Raw genomic sequence first — 16,049 nt, forward strand, 5'->3', positions numbered from 1 at the left:
AGCAGACAGGGCCAGCACAGCACGAATCAGCCTGGAGTGATTAGGGCATGGCCAGTCGCCAGAATATGAAACACATACATGCAGATGTCTCTTAGGACAAGAGGGTTCAACCTGGAGCCTAATTCCCAATGACGGTCAAAGAAAGTTAACACACTTAGGCCATGTCTACACTAGCCCCAAACTTCGAAATGGCCACGCAAATGGCCATTTTGAAGTTTACTAATAAAGCGCTGAAATGCATATTCAGCGCTTCATTAGTAAACTTCGAAATGGCCATTTGCGTGGCCATTTCGAAGTCTGGGGTTAGTGTAGACGTAGCCTTAGACACCTAGACTCAGAGGTGTAGCCGTGTTAGTCTGTAGCTTCATAAATAACAAGCAGCCCAGCAGCACCTTAAAGACAAATACAGTAAATTCTTTCCTATCCGGCATCCTATCATCCAGAACTCTCAAATAACCGGCATTTGAACCATACGTAAAGTTTAGTTACGTTTTCCGTTAAATACAGTACAGTGAGAGTAAATACAAATAAATACAGCAAATATAGTATAAGTTTACAACGTACAATACTACTGTTGATGGTAAATAAAGTACTCTGCATACATTTTTGTTTGTTTCTTAATATCTAAACTTGTTTTTCTTCAGTGTTATGCATTGCTAGGTGTACCTCTCTGTTATCCAGAATATTTGAATATTCAGCAACCTCCTGGTCCCAGGACTTGCTGGATATGAAAGAATTTACTGTACATTTATTTATTAGCTCATAAGCTTTCATGGGTAAGACCCAATCTGAGGAAGTGAGTCTCACCCACGAAAGCTAATTACCTAATAAATGCGTTAGTCTTCAAGGTGGTACGGGGCTGCTTGTTGTTAGCCACTTTGGTCACTCCAAAGTGGAGACTGCCAGAGCTAGGGGATATTGAATTATATGAACCACTGGCTTGCTCCACTCCACTACTCCTTCCACCTCTTGTCACTCTTAGGAGCCTAAGTCCATTAATTATTTTTACTGTCAATGTGAGGTAGGCTCCTAAACCCCTGAGGTGTTTTTAAAAATTGAACATAATCTGGTGCCACCCAACAGCACTGTATTTTTAGCTCCAGGTTACAGATGGAGAAACTGAGCCACACGCAGCTTAAGTGACTCGTCCACAGGCAGCGTGACTCACTGGCAGAACCACCAACGGGACCCAGGAAGACTGAGAAACAACAGCTGAAATGATCACCCAGCTGCAGAACGGCTGCCAAGCCAGGGAGCTGACGTCCCCCCGACTTTTAACACTACAAACAAACCACTGCAGGGTAAAGAACGGCTGAGCTGCCATGTCTGACCAAACACAGACGCTCACATGGTGTGTCTGCCTTCATGTACCCCTCCCCTCCATATGTCCACTGTCTGGGCTTCCTTGGTCAGAACTCACTGAAGCACAATTCTTCTGCCCCTGCTAGAGTAATAAATTCCAAAACAAGGACAGTGGACATTTAAATGACTAAACCCAGCCTTTGAGAGGGCGGATACAGCAAAACCATCCACTTAGGGCAAGTCTACCCTACCCAATTATTTCGGTCTCACTAACATCCCTTGAGAGCATAAAAAGCCACACCCTGAGGGACACAATTACAACAATAAGCACTAGTGTAGACAATGCTATGTCAGCTGGACAGCTTCTCCAGCCGACATAGCTACCGCCTCTTGCTCTCCTGGTGACTTAGAGTGTCTTCATTAAAGTGCCAAGTGGTGTAGCTGCACCAATGCAACGTTTTAAGTGTAGACCTGCCCATATTTCTATTATGGGCAGCCACCACAGGACCTTGGGCTAAGTGGGAGGGGCCTGGCTCCACACTTCCCCACTAAGAGCAGGGCCAAGGACAGGAGGAGAGGCGCCTTAGCTCCACCCATACTGAGGCACTGGGCCACACCCCCAGAGCCAGGTGGAGTGGCAGAGCAGTGCTGCCTTGGCACATCAAAGGAGCCTGGAGCTCCAGCTGCTGCCACTGCTGAAGTAGCAACTGCAGTAGCCAGAGCTCAGGGCCCCTTTTTAACACCAGGACTTGGGGCAACTGCTCCCTTCCACCCCCCATTGGCAGGCCTGACCCTGGGGGTTTCAGCTGCCATTGGAAGCATGTAACAGGGGCCACAGGTGAAGACAAGGGATACTGACTCACATGTACCACTGACCCACTCCGCTCCATCCCTTCTCCCACCTCCTGCAGGCCTCACCGTGTGCCCTGTGACATGACGTGTTATGCAGTGAAAGGCAGCTGTGCTGCTCGGTACGTACACTGAAACTCAGAGGAAGGGGTCTGCTTTGTGCAGGGGATGCATTCCAGATCCTGCAGCCCGCCAATCCGGGTTTTACTGTAAAACCTGCCAAAGAGAAAGCAGGGAATGCTCTCACAACAGGGCAAGGCAAGAGAGAGTTGAAGAGATCATCTCGTTCAACAGCACCTCCTTATTGCTCTCCTATGGGCGCCAGATGCTGGTTTTCTGGCCACCAGCTGCACTCACCCCGGCAGACACTCCCCGCAGGCAGCATTGGAAGTGGCAGTGCAGTTGGATTTCTGGACTCGGTTGATGAGGGGACAGGAAAGACAAGGTTTGCAACCATGATACCCCCAGCTGTCCTTAAACCTTCGGGGAGGGCAAGCAATGCACAGGGCATCTCTTCCTTCACCATAGCCACACTCCTGCAAGAGACAAGCACAGGGCCAGGACTGAGACACAAAAATGGCTTCACACCCCACCTAGGGAAGCAGCTCCTCCTTTCTCCAGAGGCAGAGGGCTTGTCTCCATGGAGAGAACATGCTCGGGTGTCTTTTGCACACTGGGGACCTCATGTCTTTGCATTGCATTGAAACAGGAAGCAGCAGTGCTCTGCCAGTGCAGACAAATGGGGCAGTCACTCCACACTCAGTGATACCTCATGCATTGCCTCAGTCACTGAACCGCGGCATCCAGTACGTTCACCACATGTGGCAAATGGGACACCATGCTGTGGCTATTCCATGCTCTGGAACCTTCCATGGCTGTTGGAGCCTTTAAATGTGGCCCCTCAGAGCTGCACCAGTGGTTACCCTCTGCCCATGTGCCCCACCCACTTGGGACAAGCACATGGCAGAAGCTCTAGGCCTGACTCCTGCAGCGAGTCACAGCATTCATTCAGTTTGCACAGGGGGCAGGGGTGGCTGGCTCTAGGGGAGGGCATTGTTAGAGCGGGGGCAAACACAGAAGGATGACAACCACAAGTAAATATGGAGATATACACATATCTCAGAGAGCTGGGAGGGTCTTCAAGTCCAGGCCTCTCAGCAAGGCCAAGCACCATCCCTGATATACATATTTTTAAATGTATTTGCTTCAGGTGCCTAAATGGCCTCCGCAAGGATCAAACTCACAGCCCTGAATTTACAGGGCCAATGCTCAAACCACTGAGCTGCATGGTAACCCTCAAGCTACTGTAGGGCACCACCGCACTAGAACCCACTGTACTGCGACGGGGGTGCTGGCGTAATGCCGTGCCCTCGGGGTGGGAGGCAGGGCTGCTCTCAGCTGGGTCGAGCAGTATGAGCCTCTGCTGCCTGAGCTAGTCAAGGCTCTCGCAAGCTCTCCAGCATCAATGAAGCGTGTAGCACACCTGTTCAGTGTGGCGCTCGGCCCACTTCTGGGTCACATATAAACACTGACGAGTTCACAGTCTTGGCGAGCAGAGCTAGATCTTAGACTAGATTTAGCTAGATCTTTTCACTCAGGCACAGCAGCCCATTTTTAGAGCCATTGGCCCAGAGGGATACCCACGGCCACTGACCAGGCCCTCTGCCGGGACGGGGGGGACAAAGGGGGCAACTGCCCCAAGACCCAGAGATTCAAAGGGGCCCAGGACTCCCAGCCACAGCAGCTACTAGTGTCCTGTAGCCGTCTGAATTGATTCCAGAACACTGCACTGTGTGGCTCTGAGGGCCCTTTGGGGAGGGCACACCGTGGTATGGGTGGCACTAAGCACTAACTACCCTGCCCCTGCCCCTGCCCCTTCCACCCAAGGCCTTGCCCCATCGGGGGCATGGAGCCAGTTCCCCCACACACCTTGTCCTGGGGCCTGTGGTGCCTGTCAGCCCCGTTGCCAATGACCCACACAAGGACAGAGACTGGGGTCTATTTCAAGAATGGATTAGGTTCTATGACCTGCAATATGCATGAGGTCCAACCAGATGACCACAACCTAATGAGATGCACCAGTTTGAAACTTCCCCTTGCTTATTGGTATTTCCATCTTCCCAGCCTTCTATCCCCATCTCCGCATCACTTACCGTGATCAGTGGAATAATCTAACATCCCTGGCAAATGAAGCTCGAACGCTATTCTTCTAGTTAAGGTTAGTAGAGGATTCACCTAGCACCACCTGTGCCAACAATCCAGGTTCGCCCAAGAACAACCAAATTACCTTGGAAAGCTCCTGTCCGGGGCCACACTCCTTGCAAGGAACGCAATTCTTGTGCTCATCCAGATACTTACTCTCTTGGCATTCCATTGGGTTTAGAGCAGCCCCTCGGACCTGGAGAAACAAACAGGGTTACTACAAGTTCCGTAACACTCCTGACCTGAACCAAGTGTGTCCTTTACTGGGCAAAGCTTCCTCATTGCAAGGAACTTTTGCCTGCATCCCTTGCCTTCCCCAAGTTCCAATTTGCTTTAGTTCATGCTTGTGTTGCACCAGGAATACCACATTTTGGCAAGAACAAAGCCATATGCCTCCTTCACAAAGGGCAGAATCAGGTTAATTGGCTATGCACAGACAGAGGAGGGAATTAAGAAGCAAGTCATGCAGATGAACTGCTCATTTCTTGTGCCATTTGGTGGCAATTACAAGTGAAGCAAGCTGCAGTCAGTTTTATTTCCAACTTCATATTGGACATTCTGGTCAATGATGATTTTCAAGTTCAGGACCGCAGGTTCCCTCATAAGAAGTGAGTAAACGCTCCAGCTCAGATAATTTGTTATCGTGGTCGGCTCACCAATAAGACCGTTCCAAACTTAGAAGCCTAAAAAGAGCTAAAGATCTACAGAAATGGAGCAGTGCAAAGTGCCACCAACGTGGTACCCAGGTCTGCAGAACTCCAAACTGGATGGAACACACAAAGCAGTTGTTAAGTCCAGAGCCTCAGATGGTACCAAACTGGTGAGAGGCAAATACCTCCACTCAGAGGAACTCGTGTTCATGGGATTCAGTATGAAAACAGTGCAAGGGGAGATAAGTAACTCACAGCCACTGGGGAGGAAGGAATCTGGGAATATGTGAAACACAGCACTGAACACAACAAGAGATAACTATTGGGAGCTAAAGCCACATTTTACGCTGCTGCCACCCAAGATTAATGTAACAAATGGGATTCATGACCAGAACTCAGAACAAAACACAAAACTGATTTGAAACCTCAGCTGCAAACTCCATACAAGGCCCTAGATAAGACTAGGCATATGGCATTTGTTAGTGAGCTCCTGGCCCCACTGAAGTCAATGGCAGAACTCCTGGGGATTTCAAGTCTCACAGAATGCATTTTGAACGTTGGCCATGCAAGCGGTGCAAGCTACAGCAATCAGGGCACATACAGAGCATTCAACAGAAATCAAACTGAAGCTATGAGAACACAGTATCCAGGTCATTTTCCTACCTCAGTGACAAGAAATAGAATAAAAAGTACTTGATCTCTCTTCATGTCACTTCTTTCATAACCTCATGCAACAGATCAGGAAAGGGGTGAACGAGGCCCCGCCCGCCTCATGAGGTCAGCACACTGGATCGAAACCCTAAAGAAAAGCAGGAAGGGTTTGAGAAGCATTTCGAAGGAAGCCTCCAGTGCAACTTGAAACAATGCAAAAATGGGCAGAGTGCAAGTTTTTGTCAGCTCGGCCACAGGCCTCATTAGAAGCAAGTCAGAGGATGGTCTGGCTCGGGGCCTGCAACCAAAATAGCGAGAAGAGACATCTTTTCAAATTCAGTTTCAAAATCCATATACTTCAAGAGCCGCAGTGCATGTGAATACGAGACAGTCCTTACTAAATAATATCAAAGCGTACGTTTGGTCACCCCAAGTTTAAGAACAGCGCACACAGTGATTTGTACCAGCGAGAAAGTGTCAGTGACTTCCAGCCCCAAATTGGAGCGCAAATGAGGACAAGGAAAATGCTGCACCTGGGGACAGGCTCTTCCTCAGGAAGGAGCAATGTTCACCTCAACCCTCCACGCCCCACCATTCCCAGGCTCTACTCCCCTTGGCCCACAAACCAGCCCCCCATTCCCAGGCTTTGCCTGCCTCAGCCCCCAAATCCACCCCCGACTCCCAAGTTTTACTCCCCTTCCCGCAAACGTACCTCCTGGTCCCCAGGATTAACCCACCTCAGCCCACAAGCTCCTCCAGCTGCGAGCGCTCCAGATGCAACTCCACGGCCGCTGCCTCCCTCTCAGTGGGACTGCGGGGCTCTGGCAGAGGCAGACTTGGCCACCCCTTTCCCCAGCTCTCCTGCGGGCTTAGCTCTTCCCGCACCTGCAGCACAGGTGGCTTCCTGCCCTACCGCTGCTGCTGAAATAATGGAGCTAAATTGAATCGGTTTAGTGGCTGGATCCCTCCTGCCACCCAGCCGGCCAGTAAACCAATTCAATTTAGTTCCATTATTTCAGCAGCAGCAGTACAGGGCGCCGCAAGAGGAGTCACCGATGGCAGCACCTGGAGCCACAACTGTCCTTAAAGAGCCTCCTGTGGCCCCAGAACAGGAGGTTGTCGACCCCTGGTCTGGCTAATATTCCCAGAGTAGAGCCTGGTAACACACTGGAGCTGTGGCTACACTAGCCCCTGCCTTCTGAAAGGGGGGATGCTAATAAGGCCACTTCAGCAGATGCTAATGAGGCACTGCCATGAATATGCAGTGCCTTATTAGCATAATGGCGACCACACGCATTTTGAAAGTGCCACTTTCGAAATGCACACTGCTTGTGTACACAGGGGCCTTTCGAAAGGACCCCTGGATTTTGACAGCCCCCTTCTTCCCAAAACCAAATGGAGAGAAGGGGCTTTCGAAGTCCGGGGGCGCCTTTCGAAAGGCCCCTGTCTACTTGAGCAGTGTGTGTTTCGAAAGTGGAACTTTGGAAACGTGCACGGCCATTATGCTAATGAGGCACTGCATATTCATGGCAGCACCTCATTAGCATCCCCCTTTTGGAAGAGGGGGGCTAGTGTAGCCATGGCCTGGGAAGGGTGATGTTACAGCAGTTGATATATGGAGAACTCTCCATTTCTCTCTCCCACACTTCTCCAGTCACAACCCTTTTCTACGTAAAACTGCAATGAAAAGGCATCCATGGTAAATGTTCCTTGCAGTATCTACTCAGGTCTGATCCCCGCCCCTGCCCGCAAACTAGCTGTGAAGGAGGCCGCATTTTGGAAAGGGGCTGTTGGCCAGGCTTTTCCCACTATCCAAACACTCAGGACTCACGTGCTGTGGAATCTTCACTGGACAAGGCTGTCCCTAGAGGGACCTGGAACTTTGGGCTGGGGGCAACCCTCCCCACTCCCAGCTTCACCCTGTTTCCACTCCATGCCTTTTCCAAAGCCCTGCCCCTGCTGCACCCCTGCCCTGCTCCCCTTCCCCAGAGCCCCCTCCCCTGCGCTATGCAAGCCAGCGGATCACCTCAGTGGCCTGACGTGGGGCAGCAGTGGGGTCTCCCTGTCTGCGCTCACTGTGGCAGTGGGAGCTGGAGTGACCTGGAAGCCCGCTCTCCTCTGCTCTTGCCCCCGCTGCCCTGCTCCCAGCCCGCTGTGCTCCTCTTCACAATGGCAGCAGGAAGCAGAGTGCCCTGGCCCATGCCCTGCCTTCTGCCCTCCCCCAGGCCCTGTGCTGCTTGGGGGAGCAGCACAGCAGGCTAGGGCCAAACCAGGCCACTCCACTTCCCACTGTCACAGCGAAGTGGAGTGACCTGGTTGGCAGAGAGCCAGGGCAGTGCAAGCTGCTGTGTGCAGCTCCTGCTGTCATGGTGAGCCCTATGCCAGGCCCCCCAAGTAATCTCCCAGACCACCCTGGGCCCTATGGGCTCCCATCACTATGGGAGACCATCTTGTCCATCAGACTTGTTGGGAGGCCTCCACAGGGCCATCCAAAGCACGGGGCCCAGGGCAGCCTCCCAACACCTTCCTATGGATGGGACAGCTCTGCCACTGGAAAAGCCCAGAAAGTAAGACACTAGTTGTCACTATCAACTCACATACACTGAGTGTTATAAGCTGCAAAGAAAAGCAGACAAATGCTCTGAGGACTGGGAACTAAGCCATATACAACAAGAAATTAAGGGCACTGACTTTATGTAGCCCAGTAAAGCAAAGATCACAGGAGGGATGAGATCACAGTCCATAAAAAGCTCTAAGGTTACTGACACTAAAGAGTGAGTAAAGGAGTTTGTCATCATCTCCAAAGATGGTGGTATGAGAACTGTGAGCTGAAGCTAAATGAAGAAATGCGTAGGCTCAGTATGAGCGTCTAGTTAGCACCCATTTCCATTAGACAGAAATAGAAATGAGTCTGAACCCTCATCCCAAATAGGAACCAACCACAGGTTTGAATCCAAGTTCACAAATGAAATTTGTCTTCCATAAAAAGCTGAATCTAAAAGCCTGATTTTTGTTAATTTCTGAATTTGAAGCTCCAGGTTCAGCACTCTTTAGTTCCATGGTTTGCATCTGCCCATTGCAGAGCTAAAAAGTTCTGATATGAACCCTGATATAGAATTTGGAGTGGAGGCTTTAATGTGGGGCCATATTTATGAATAAAAACAAATGGAATAAAAGGAAATTCCCAAGTGACCTGAAAGACACCATTCACAAGGGTGTCTAAACAATGGGGACCTAATCTTTCTGGGGAACCCCGGGTACTACCCTAATATAAACAATAAATCTAGATACTATATAAAAGGAGAGGCATCCATCCATCCATCCATCCCACCCCAGCTGGGTTCCTGGAGCTGGCTTCCGGCCCTGTGGCTGCCAGTGGAGCTCCACACCCTGGCCAGCTCCTGGCTCCAGGGCTGCCAGGGTTCCCCTAGCCAGGTCACCGGGGCTGCAGCTGCTGGCGGAGCTCTGCATTCCAGCCAGCTCCCAGCCCTGGGTCTGCCAGGGTTCCACCAGCCCTGGCTGGATCTCCAGGGCTGCTGCTGCTGGCGGAGCTCCATGCTGCAGCCGATTCCTGGACCCAAGGCTCCTAGGGTTCCCCCAGCCCTGGATGGATTCCCACGACTGGAGCTGCCAGGCTTCCCCCAGCCTGGTAAACATCACTGGAGCTGCTGGCAAGGCTCTGTGCCCCAGCCAGCCTCAGAGTTGCTGGGCTTCCCCCAGCCCTGGCTGGGTCCCTGGGGCTACAGCTACCAGTGAAGTTCTGCACCTTGGCTAGCTCCCAGCCTCAGGGCTTCTGGGGTTCCCCCAGCCCTGATTTGATCCCCAGGGCTGTAGTAGCTGGGATTCCCCCAGCCTGGTCCCTGTGGCTGGGAGCTACTGACAGGGCTCGAGACCCCTGCTGGCTCCCTCCTCGCAGCTGCTGGGCTTTCCCTGGCCCAGGCCAGATCTTCAGGGCTGGAGCTGCCATCCAGCTCCAAGCTTGGCAAGTGCTCTGAAGGGCAGGCCCTGCTAGTAATAATAAAAAGAACAAGAAAAATGAGACAATGACAGGAATGATATAGGGAGTATGTCTGCTAAGTGCAGTTCTACTGGCATAATCTTTTCTATCCTTTGAATCTCTGGTTCATTGGTCCTCGCTCTGGTTTAGCAATACATGGCTGCTGAAAGCTGAACTGAATTTCAGATGTACGTCACAGCAGTGGAACTTCTAAAATTTCTCTTCTACAGCAACAAAATTAAGGCTTTACTTGTGAAGAGCAACTTGCCAGTGAAAGTTACATATAAAAACCCAAGCTCACACATCCTTGTCGTTGTGGGGACCTCAAGTACAGGGCACCTCAGTCCCTCTAGTTTTCTGCTTGTGACCCAAAAGACAGGCAAATGAATGCCTGATAGCTTGTGCTGGAGAGCACGATTCCTTTTGAGAGATGGGGAAACAAAGACAAGAGGAGTGACCGACCCCCCCAGCCACCCACAGATCAAGTGTCAGAGCCTGAATCAGAATTCAGAAGAGCCCGACTACTGGTCCTACATCAGACCCCATTACTCTCTCCAAATATGCAATGGGACTGCTGTTTAAAAATTCTTCGGGGGGATCTAAAGAGGATGGAGAGAAGCTGTTCTCTCGGCTGCCTGATGGCAGAACAAGGAGCAGTGGACCCAAGTTACAGAGCTGGATGTCTCGGTTGGGTATTAGGAAAAGCTATTTCACTAGGAGGGAGGTGAAGCATGGGAATGAATCACCTTCTCCATCCCCAGAGATTTTTAAGTCCTGGCTTGACAAAGTCCTGGCTGGGATGATTTAGATAGTGTTGATCCTGCTTTGGGCAGGAAGCTGCACCTGATGACCCTTCCAGCCGTAGGATTCTATGATTCTGTTATAAGAGTTTAGTCTCCTGTGGACTGTAACACTTGGTCTAGTTCTGGTTGTTGCATCTAGTGTGGGGGTGCTGTTGGCTTGTGACATTCAGGAGGTCATACAAGACGATCTGGTCACCTTAAACACTACAGCTACATCTACACAAGAAGCTTCTGTCAACAGAAGTCATTGGCGGAAGAGATTTCCCAGCAAAACTTCTGTCAATAGATTGCATCTACACATCAAAGCAGGTTGAAAGATGACAGAGAGCAGCCAGACTGCCCAGCCCTCTCTCAACAGAACAGCTGACCGGAAGCTCTGCAAACAGGGCTACCTGATCAACCAGAAGCCTTGTCTGTAAACAAAAGGGCCCCCGAGTGTCTACATGGCTGTTTTGTCAACAGAACTCTGTCCAGAGAGGCGTTATACCTGAACAGGGAGAGTTACGACGCTGCTGACAGATGTGCCAGGTTTTGTCAACAAAGTGCATTTTGCGTGTAGACGCGCTGTGATTTTTCCCGACAAAAGTACAGTTCTGCCGGGAAAAGCCTCTCGTGCAGATGTAGCCTATGACCCTATGCTTGTCGTCAGTGAAAAGCCACCATTAGATACTAGTAAGTGGTTAAAATTTCTGGTCCCAATTAGGGTCAGATGAGAAGTCCTTCCACCACTGCAGAAACTGTCTAGAACCTTGAGGCAAGTGCAAGAGTAACATACCTGATTTTCCAGGTTCGGGACCTACATATCCCACAGTATCATTGATGTCATACGAAAATCTATAGGCCTTGTTCTGCGTTAAGGAAAGTTTATGAACTTGGCGTATAAAGCCTGGTAAATTACTAAATCAAAATGATTTCATGATTTCTTAAAAATCTCGGTGGAAAAAAGCTCTCCCCTATTTAAACACTCCCTTGTATTTGTAACAAGCATGCAAAATACTGCACGAGAACTAGTGTAAGAAGCGATGATTTGGACCACTCATGTAGAATACCATAATTCTAGCAAACTTGCTATTTTCAGTAGCTCCACTTTTCTTACCCCACTGTGTTAGACTGTGGCATTTATGCCAGGGCCCTGTGGAGTGTGCAGGGCAGCAGCAGCCAGACTGTATCTCTCAGGACACAACTTCTCTCAGGCTATGTCTACACTAGGCAACGCAAGTCAACTGAAGATACGCAATTCTAGCAATAGCAACTGCATATCTAGAATCGATCTATCTGCACTTGGCTTACTTGACTGTTCATACTGAACCAGGCTGATAGAAGAGTTTCTCCTGTTGACCTCCCTTACTCCTCGCATCTCGTGAGGAATACACAGGTTGACTGTGACCCCTGAGAGGTTTTTTTGCACATCCCCACTAGACACACAAAATCAAACCCTGGACGGTCGACTCTGATTGGGTCGATCTTCCAGGCTAGTGTAGATGTAACCTCAGGGATGGCTCAGGGACTGCAGTGGGTGAATCTGATTGTCACCCAGGTACACCAGTCATACTCTGCAGGCCAGCTCAGATGAGATGCTGGCCCATGACCAAGCCTCCTCCCAACCCCTCTCTTACAGCATCATGCATCTCCAGAGAAGTGCAAGACCCTATACTCTCCAGAGCACAAGGAATGGAGAGACTACAGGTATGGGAGGTCCTTGGTAGCTGCAAAAGTGGAAGAAAGCTTTGTGCTTGCTCTCCACTGTGTGCCCAGTGGTTCTCAAACTTTCTGGCCCAAGACCTACCCATCTCAATGCAAACCGTTTCGCAGGTCACCAGCAAACCACCCATGATGACAAATCGCAATTGCTTATTTCTAAATACCTTAAATACTAATTAGTCATATTAGTCTACTGGAGCATAAAACATAGATATGAAGCTGCATCTAAGGGGTGGTAGAGTGTGGGGCAGCATGGGGCTGGAGACCAAGGGCAGGCTCCCCACTGTGGGGGTGGGGAAGAGTCTCAAGCCCGCAGCCCACCTGCAGGATGGTCAAGGACCACACTTTGAGAACCATTACTTAGACAATGGGATATTTCACAGAAGACTTAACAAGCTACACTGGCACCTCATAATAGATCTACAACTATATACCGAGGCCCTGATCCACGACCACTGGAGTCAATGGGAGTGTTTAAATTAGGCCCTACCTAACTTACACCTACCTCGAACATTGGTCAGACTTCATATTCAATCGAAAACCTTTGTATTTTTCTTTGGTAGATGCTTGATTTATTAGTACCCAGAGCACTGAACTGAAATAAAACCCCAAGAACTGATAGCAACACTCAGATTCTTTTCAGAAAGTTCCCTAAAGCATGACAGTCCATTCATTTGGTTTATAACCTAATTTGGGTTTATAACCCATTGATTTAATAGGATGTCTTGGACAATGAGCTATTACTCACCATATATAGAAAGTGGCTGAATTTGTTTTCTTGGTTTGAAAGTAAACATGCTTTTCAGTGAACTTGTAGACTTTCTCCAAGTCACAAGAAAGTCCAATAAGTTGTAATTTGCAATACTTCCAAACTGTTACCTTGTTTCCTGTTAGTTTTTAGAAGACCAGGCCCCAATACCAATATCATCTTTGTGACACTATGGCCGTGTCTACACGAGCCCCAAACTTCGAAATGGCTACGCAAATGGCCATTTCGAAGTTTACTAATGAAGCGCTGAAATGCATATTCAGCACTTCATTAGCATGCGGGCGGCAGCGGCACTTCGAAATTGACGCGCCTCGCCACCGCGCGTCTCGTGCCGACGGGGCTCCTTTTCGAAAGGACCCTGCCTACTTCGAAGTCCCCTTATTCCCATCAGGTCATGGGAATAAGGGGACTTCAAAGTAGGCAGGGTCCTTTCGAAAAGGAGCCCCGTCGGGACGAGACGCGTGGCGGCGAGGCGCGTCAATTTCGAAGTGCCGCGGCCACCCGCATGCTAATGAAGCGCTGAATATGCATTTCAGCGCTTCATTAGTAAACTTCGAAATGGCCATTTGCGTGGCCATTTCGCAGTTTGGGGCTCATGTAGACGTAGCCTATGACAGGATGACATTCCCACTCCTGTAATATTCATTTCCTATTTATGTTTGTTTCTTTTGATGTGTTCTAACAGCAAATAAAAGTGAGACATTTAAAATACAGTATTAATACCCGACGTAGGAGGTACTGTATTATTCTGAGGACCCCAGTAGTGTCCACCGCATGCTAAATCCCACTGACACACATAGGAAGACATAGATCATGCCTGAAAGAATTTATAATCTGAAGGGCCAATCATGCATCAGGACCCAGGGTTGTGAGCTCAATCCTTGAGGGGGCGTTTAGGGATCTGGGGAAATAAGATAAAAAAAAGGGGGATGATGCTTGGTCCTGCCAGGAGGGCAGGGGACTGGACTTGATGACCTCCTGAAGTCCCTTCCAGTTCTATGAAATGTGTGTCTGATTAACACAGAACTCCACACCCATTTGAAGTTCTATTTACTTCCATGGGATTCCTCAGGAGTGCAGAGAGCCATGCTAGCAAATAATGCAGGATTGAGACTTTTATGTTTATGCATAGGTGTTTGCGGGATCATGGCCATAAAACACATAATTTTATATACCATACATATGTTTTAGATACATAACTATACAATAGGGCAAAGACTAGTGTGTTTTGAGAGTTGTTTGGGGTATTTTTCAGTGCTTCAAATTTTGGATGACCCCCTCATCTTCTAAACATGAGGCCTTCTTAAAGTGTCGCTAACCGACTTCTCAAAATTAACAGTATCTTTTGAAAATCTTGGCTTGTTTTTTGTCAGTTTGTTTTGCCCCTGGACCCATTATTTCTTGACTGTTGTAACAATTTTTGTACCTCCCACAAATTATTTTTGTTTTTATCTCCTTTAACGTCTAACACATAGAACCACTGAAACCTACCACTCATACTCAATTCATAGGAAAAAATAGGGCCTAATTTGTAATTAACATTACAAAATGCAGTAAAAACATTTCTAATGTGCAGTTACTAAGAATTATTGCAAATACACATTAAAATGCTCAGCACATTTCAGTTGCTAGCCAGAAGTATTTAAAATATGTACAGAGCACACCCATCGCTAGTATAAATATTCCCGTGCTCAGGAAATGTACTTTCATGACTTAAAGAAATCATTACCAACTACTATATCAACGGCTAGCACATAACCTGTTGTTTGATTTTAACATGAAGTATTAGAATAATGGAAAAAGTTGCTCGCACTCCTTAATATCTGCACGTGCTAATACTAAACTCAAGATCATAGTTTATAACAAATAACCAAGACCTAGGTTTGTTAATATGTCTCAGAGAGGTAGCAGTGTTAGTCTGTAGCTTCACCAAAAAAACCCCAAGCAGTCCTGTAGCACCTTAAAGACTACGAGTTTTACGTATTAGTAATGAGCTTTGGGTCTTACCAGAAGAGCTCATTGCTCATTAATATGTCATCTTCAGTAGCACTTTTCGCTAGCTGCAATCTCAGCTTGGACATCCGCAAGCCTGTGGCTTTGTGCTGTGCTTTACAATCAGGCACGCCACCCCCGCAATGGCTTAAAGTCAAGTGTCCCAACTTGCAGGCACAGTGGTGTCACCTACCCCTCTGTGGCACGCAGAGTGCCGCCCGGCTCATTCCAACGCGTGCGCCTGCAGAGATTAAAATATCTGGGCCGTTCGCTTCCAGGAGAAAGCGCCGCGGGGCTGGGCAGCCTGAGCTAGGGTCCAAAACGTACCTGCAAGTCCTGACTTGCCCGGCGCCTCACGTGGCAGGATCGCTTTCCTGCCTCTCCGGAGCCTGGCCACCGCTAGTCCCGATCCGCCACGGCAGTTTGCTCCTGGGCAATCACAACCTCGCCTCCGAGCGCAGAAACTCACCGGGAGAGCTCGTGAAAGGCCCGGCCCACCCCCGCCTTGCAGCCCGCTGCTTTGCCCCCTCCCGCGAGGCGCGGCTGAGACATATTCGGGCTCGCTCGCTACCATCTCCCGGGGCCTTTTCCTCCCCCGGGATGCTCCAGCGCGCGGGGATATGCCCAGGCATGCAAACACCCCGCCACTCCGCAGCCTGCGCCTCCCCGCGGCCGACAGCCCCAGCCTGGATGCGAGCACAGGCAGCCAGCCGGGCGCACAAGGACGGCCACCTACCGCTCCGCATCGGGCATGCACTGATTGCTTCGCTTTGCGTCCGCAGAGCCGGCGGAGCCGCCGACACTCAGCGCAGGTAAGGTGAGGCACAGCAGCGATGCGCTTCCCGAGCCGCTCTGCTCTGCCCCCGACAGACCCACAGGCTGGTCGGCCGTCCCGGCTCCCCGCTGATGAAATCAGCTGCAACACTCACTAGCCCTTTAGTCACTCGCCCATCCTCCTTGCCCCGCAGGGACCCACGAGAAGTGAAGTTCCACCCCAAGTCTCCTCCCCCACACGCCGGCCCGGCTCCCCATTGGATATAAGCAGCCCGCTTGGGCGAGGCTATGCAGATCCGCCTGCCCAAAGGGGTGGGGCCTGACAACAGGGTGCAATGTGATTGGTGCAGAGTGAGACT

At 49.9% G+C, this 16,049-nt stretch overlaps 1 protein-coding gene across 5 annotated transcripts in view; it reads right to left on the bottom strand.

Moving 5' to 3' along the window:
• Positions 1-15,872, bottom strand: part of EDA2R (ectodysplasin A2 receptor) — a 29,992-nt gene extending 14,120 nt beyond the window's left edge. For 3 of the 5 annotated variants that reach the window (XM_075008093.1, XM_075008090.1, XM_075008094.1), the window contains exons 1-5: positions 15,653-15,872; positions 5,667-5,802; positions 4,439-4,549; positions 2,509-2,687; positions 2,282-2,367 (exon numbers count right to left, since the gene is read on the bottom strand). In XM_075008093.1, coding sequence (XP_074864194.1) covers positions 2,282-2,367; positions 2,509-2,687; positions 4,439-4,549; positions 5,667-5,711 — 421 coding nt within the window. In that variant the 5' untranslated portion in view covers positions 5,712-5,802; positions 15,653-15,872. Of the gene's footprint in view, positions 1-2,281; positions 2,368-2,508; positions 2,688-4,438; positions 4,550-5,666; positions 5,803-14,931; positions 15,207-15,243; positions 15,614-15,652 lie in introns of those variants that run through there. The other 2 variants (XM_075008092.1, XM_075008091.1) reach the window with 2 other exon arrangements.
• Positions 15,873-16,049: the final 177 nt, after the last annotated feature.

Source organism: Carettochelys insculpta, chromosome 13 (assembly GCF_033958435.1).
Source record: "Carettochelys insculpta isolate YL-2023 chromosome 13, ASM3395843v1, whole genome shotgun sequence".
NCBI classification, from domain to species: domain Eukaryota; kingdom Metazoa; phylum Chordata; order Testudines; family Carettochelyidae; genus Carettochelys; species Carettochelys insculpta.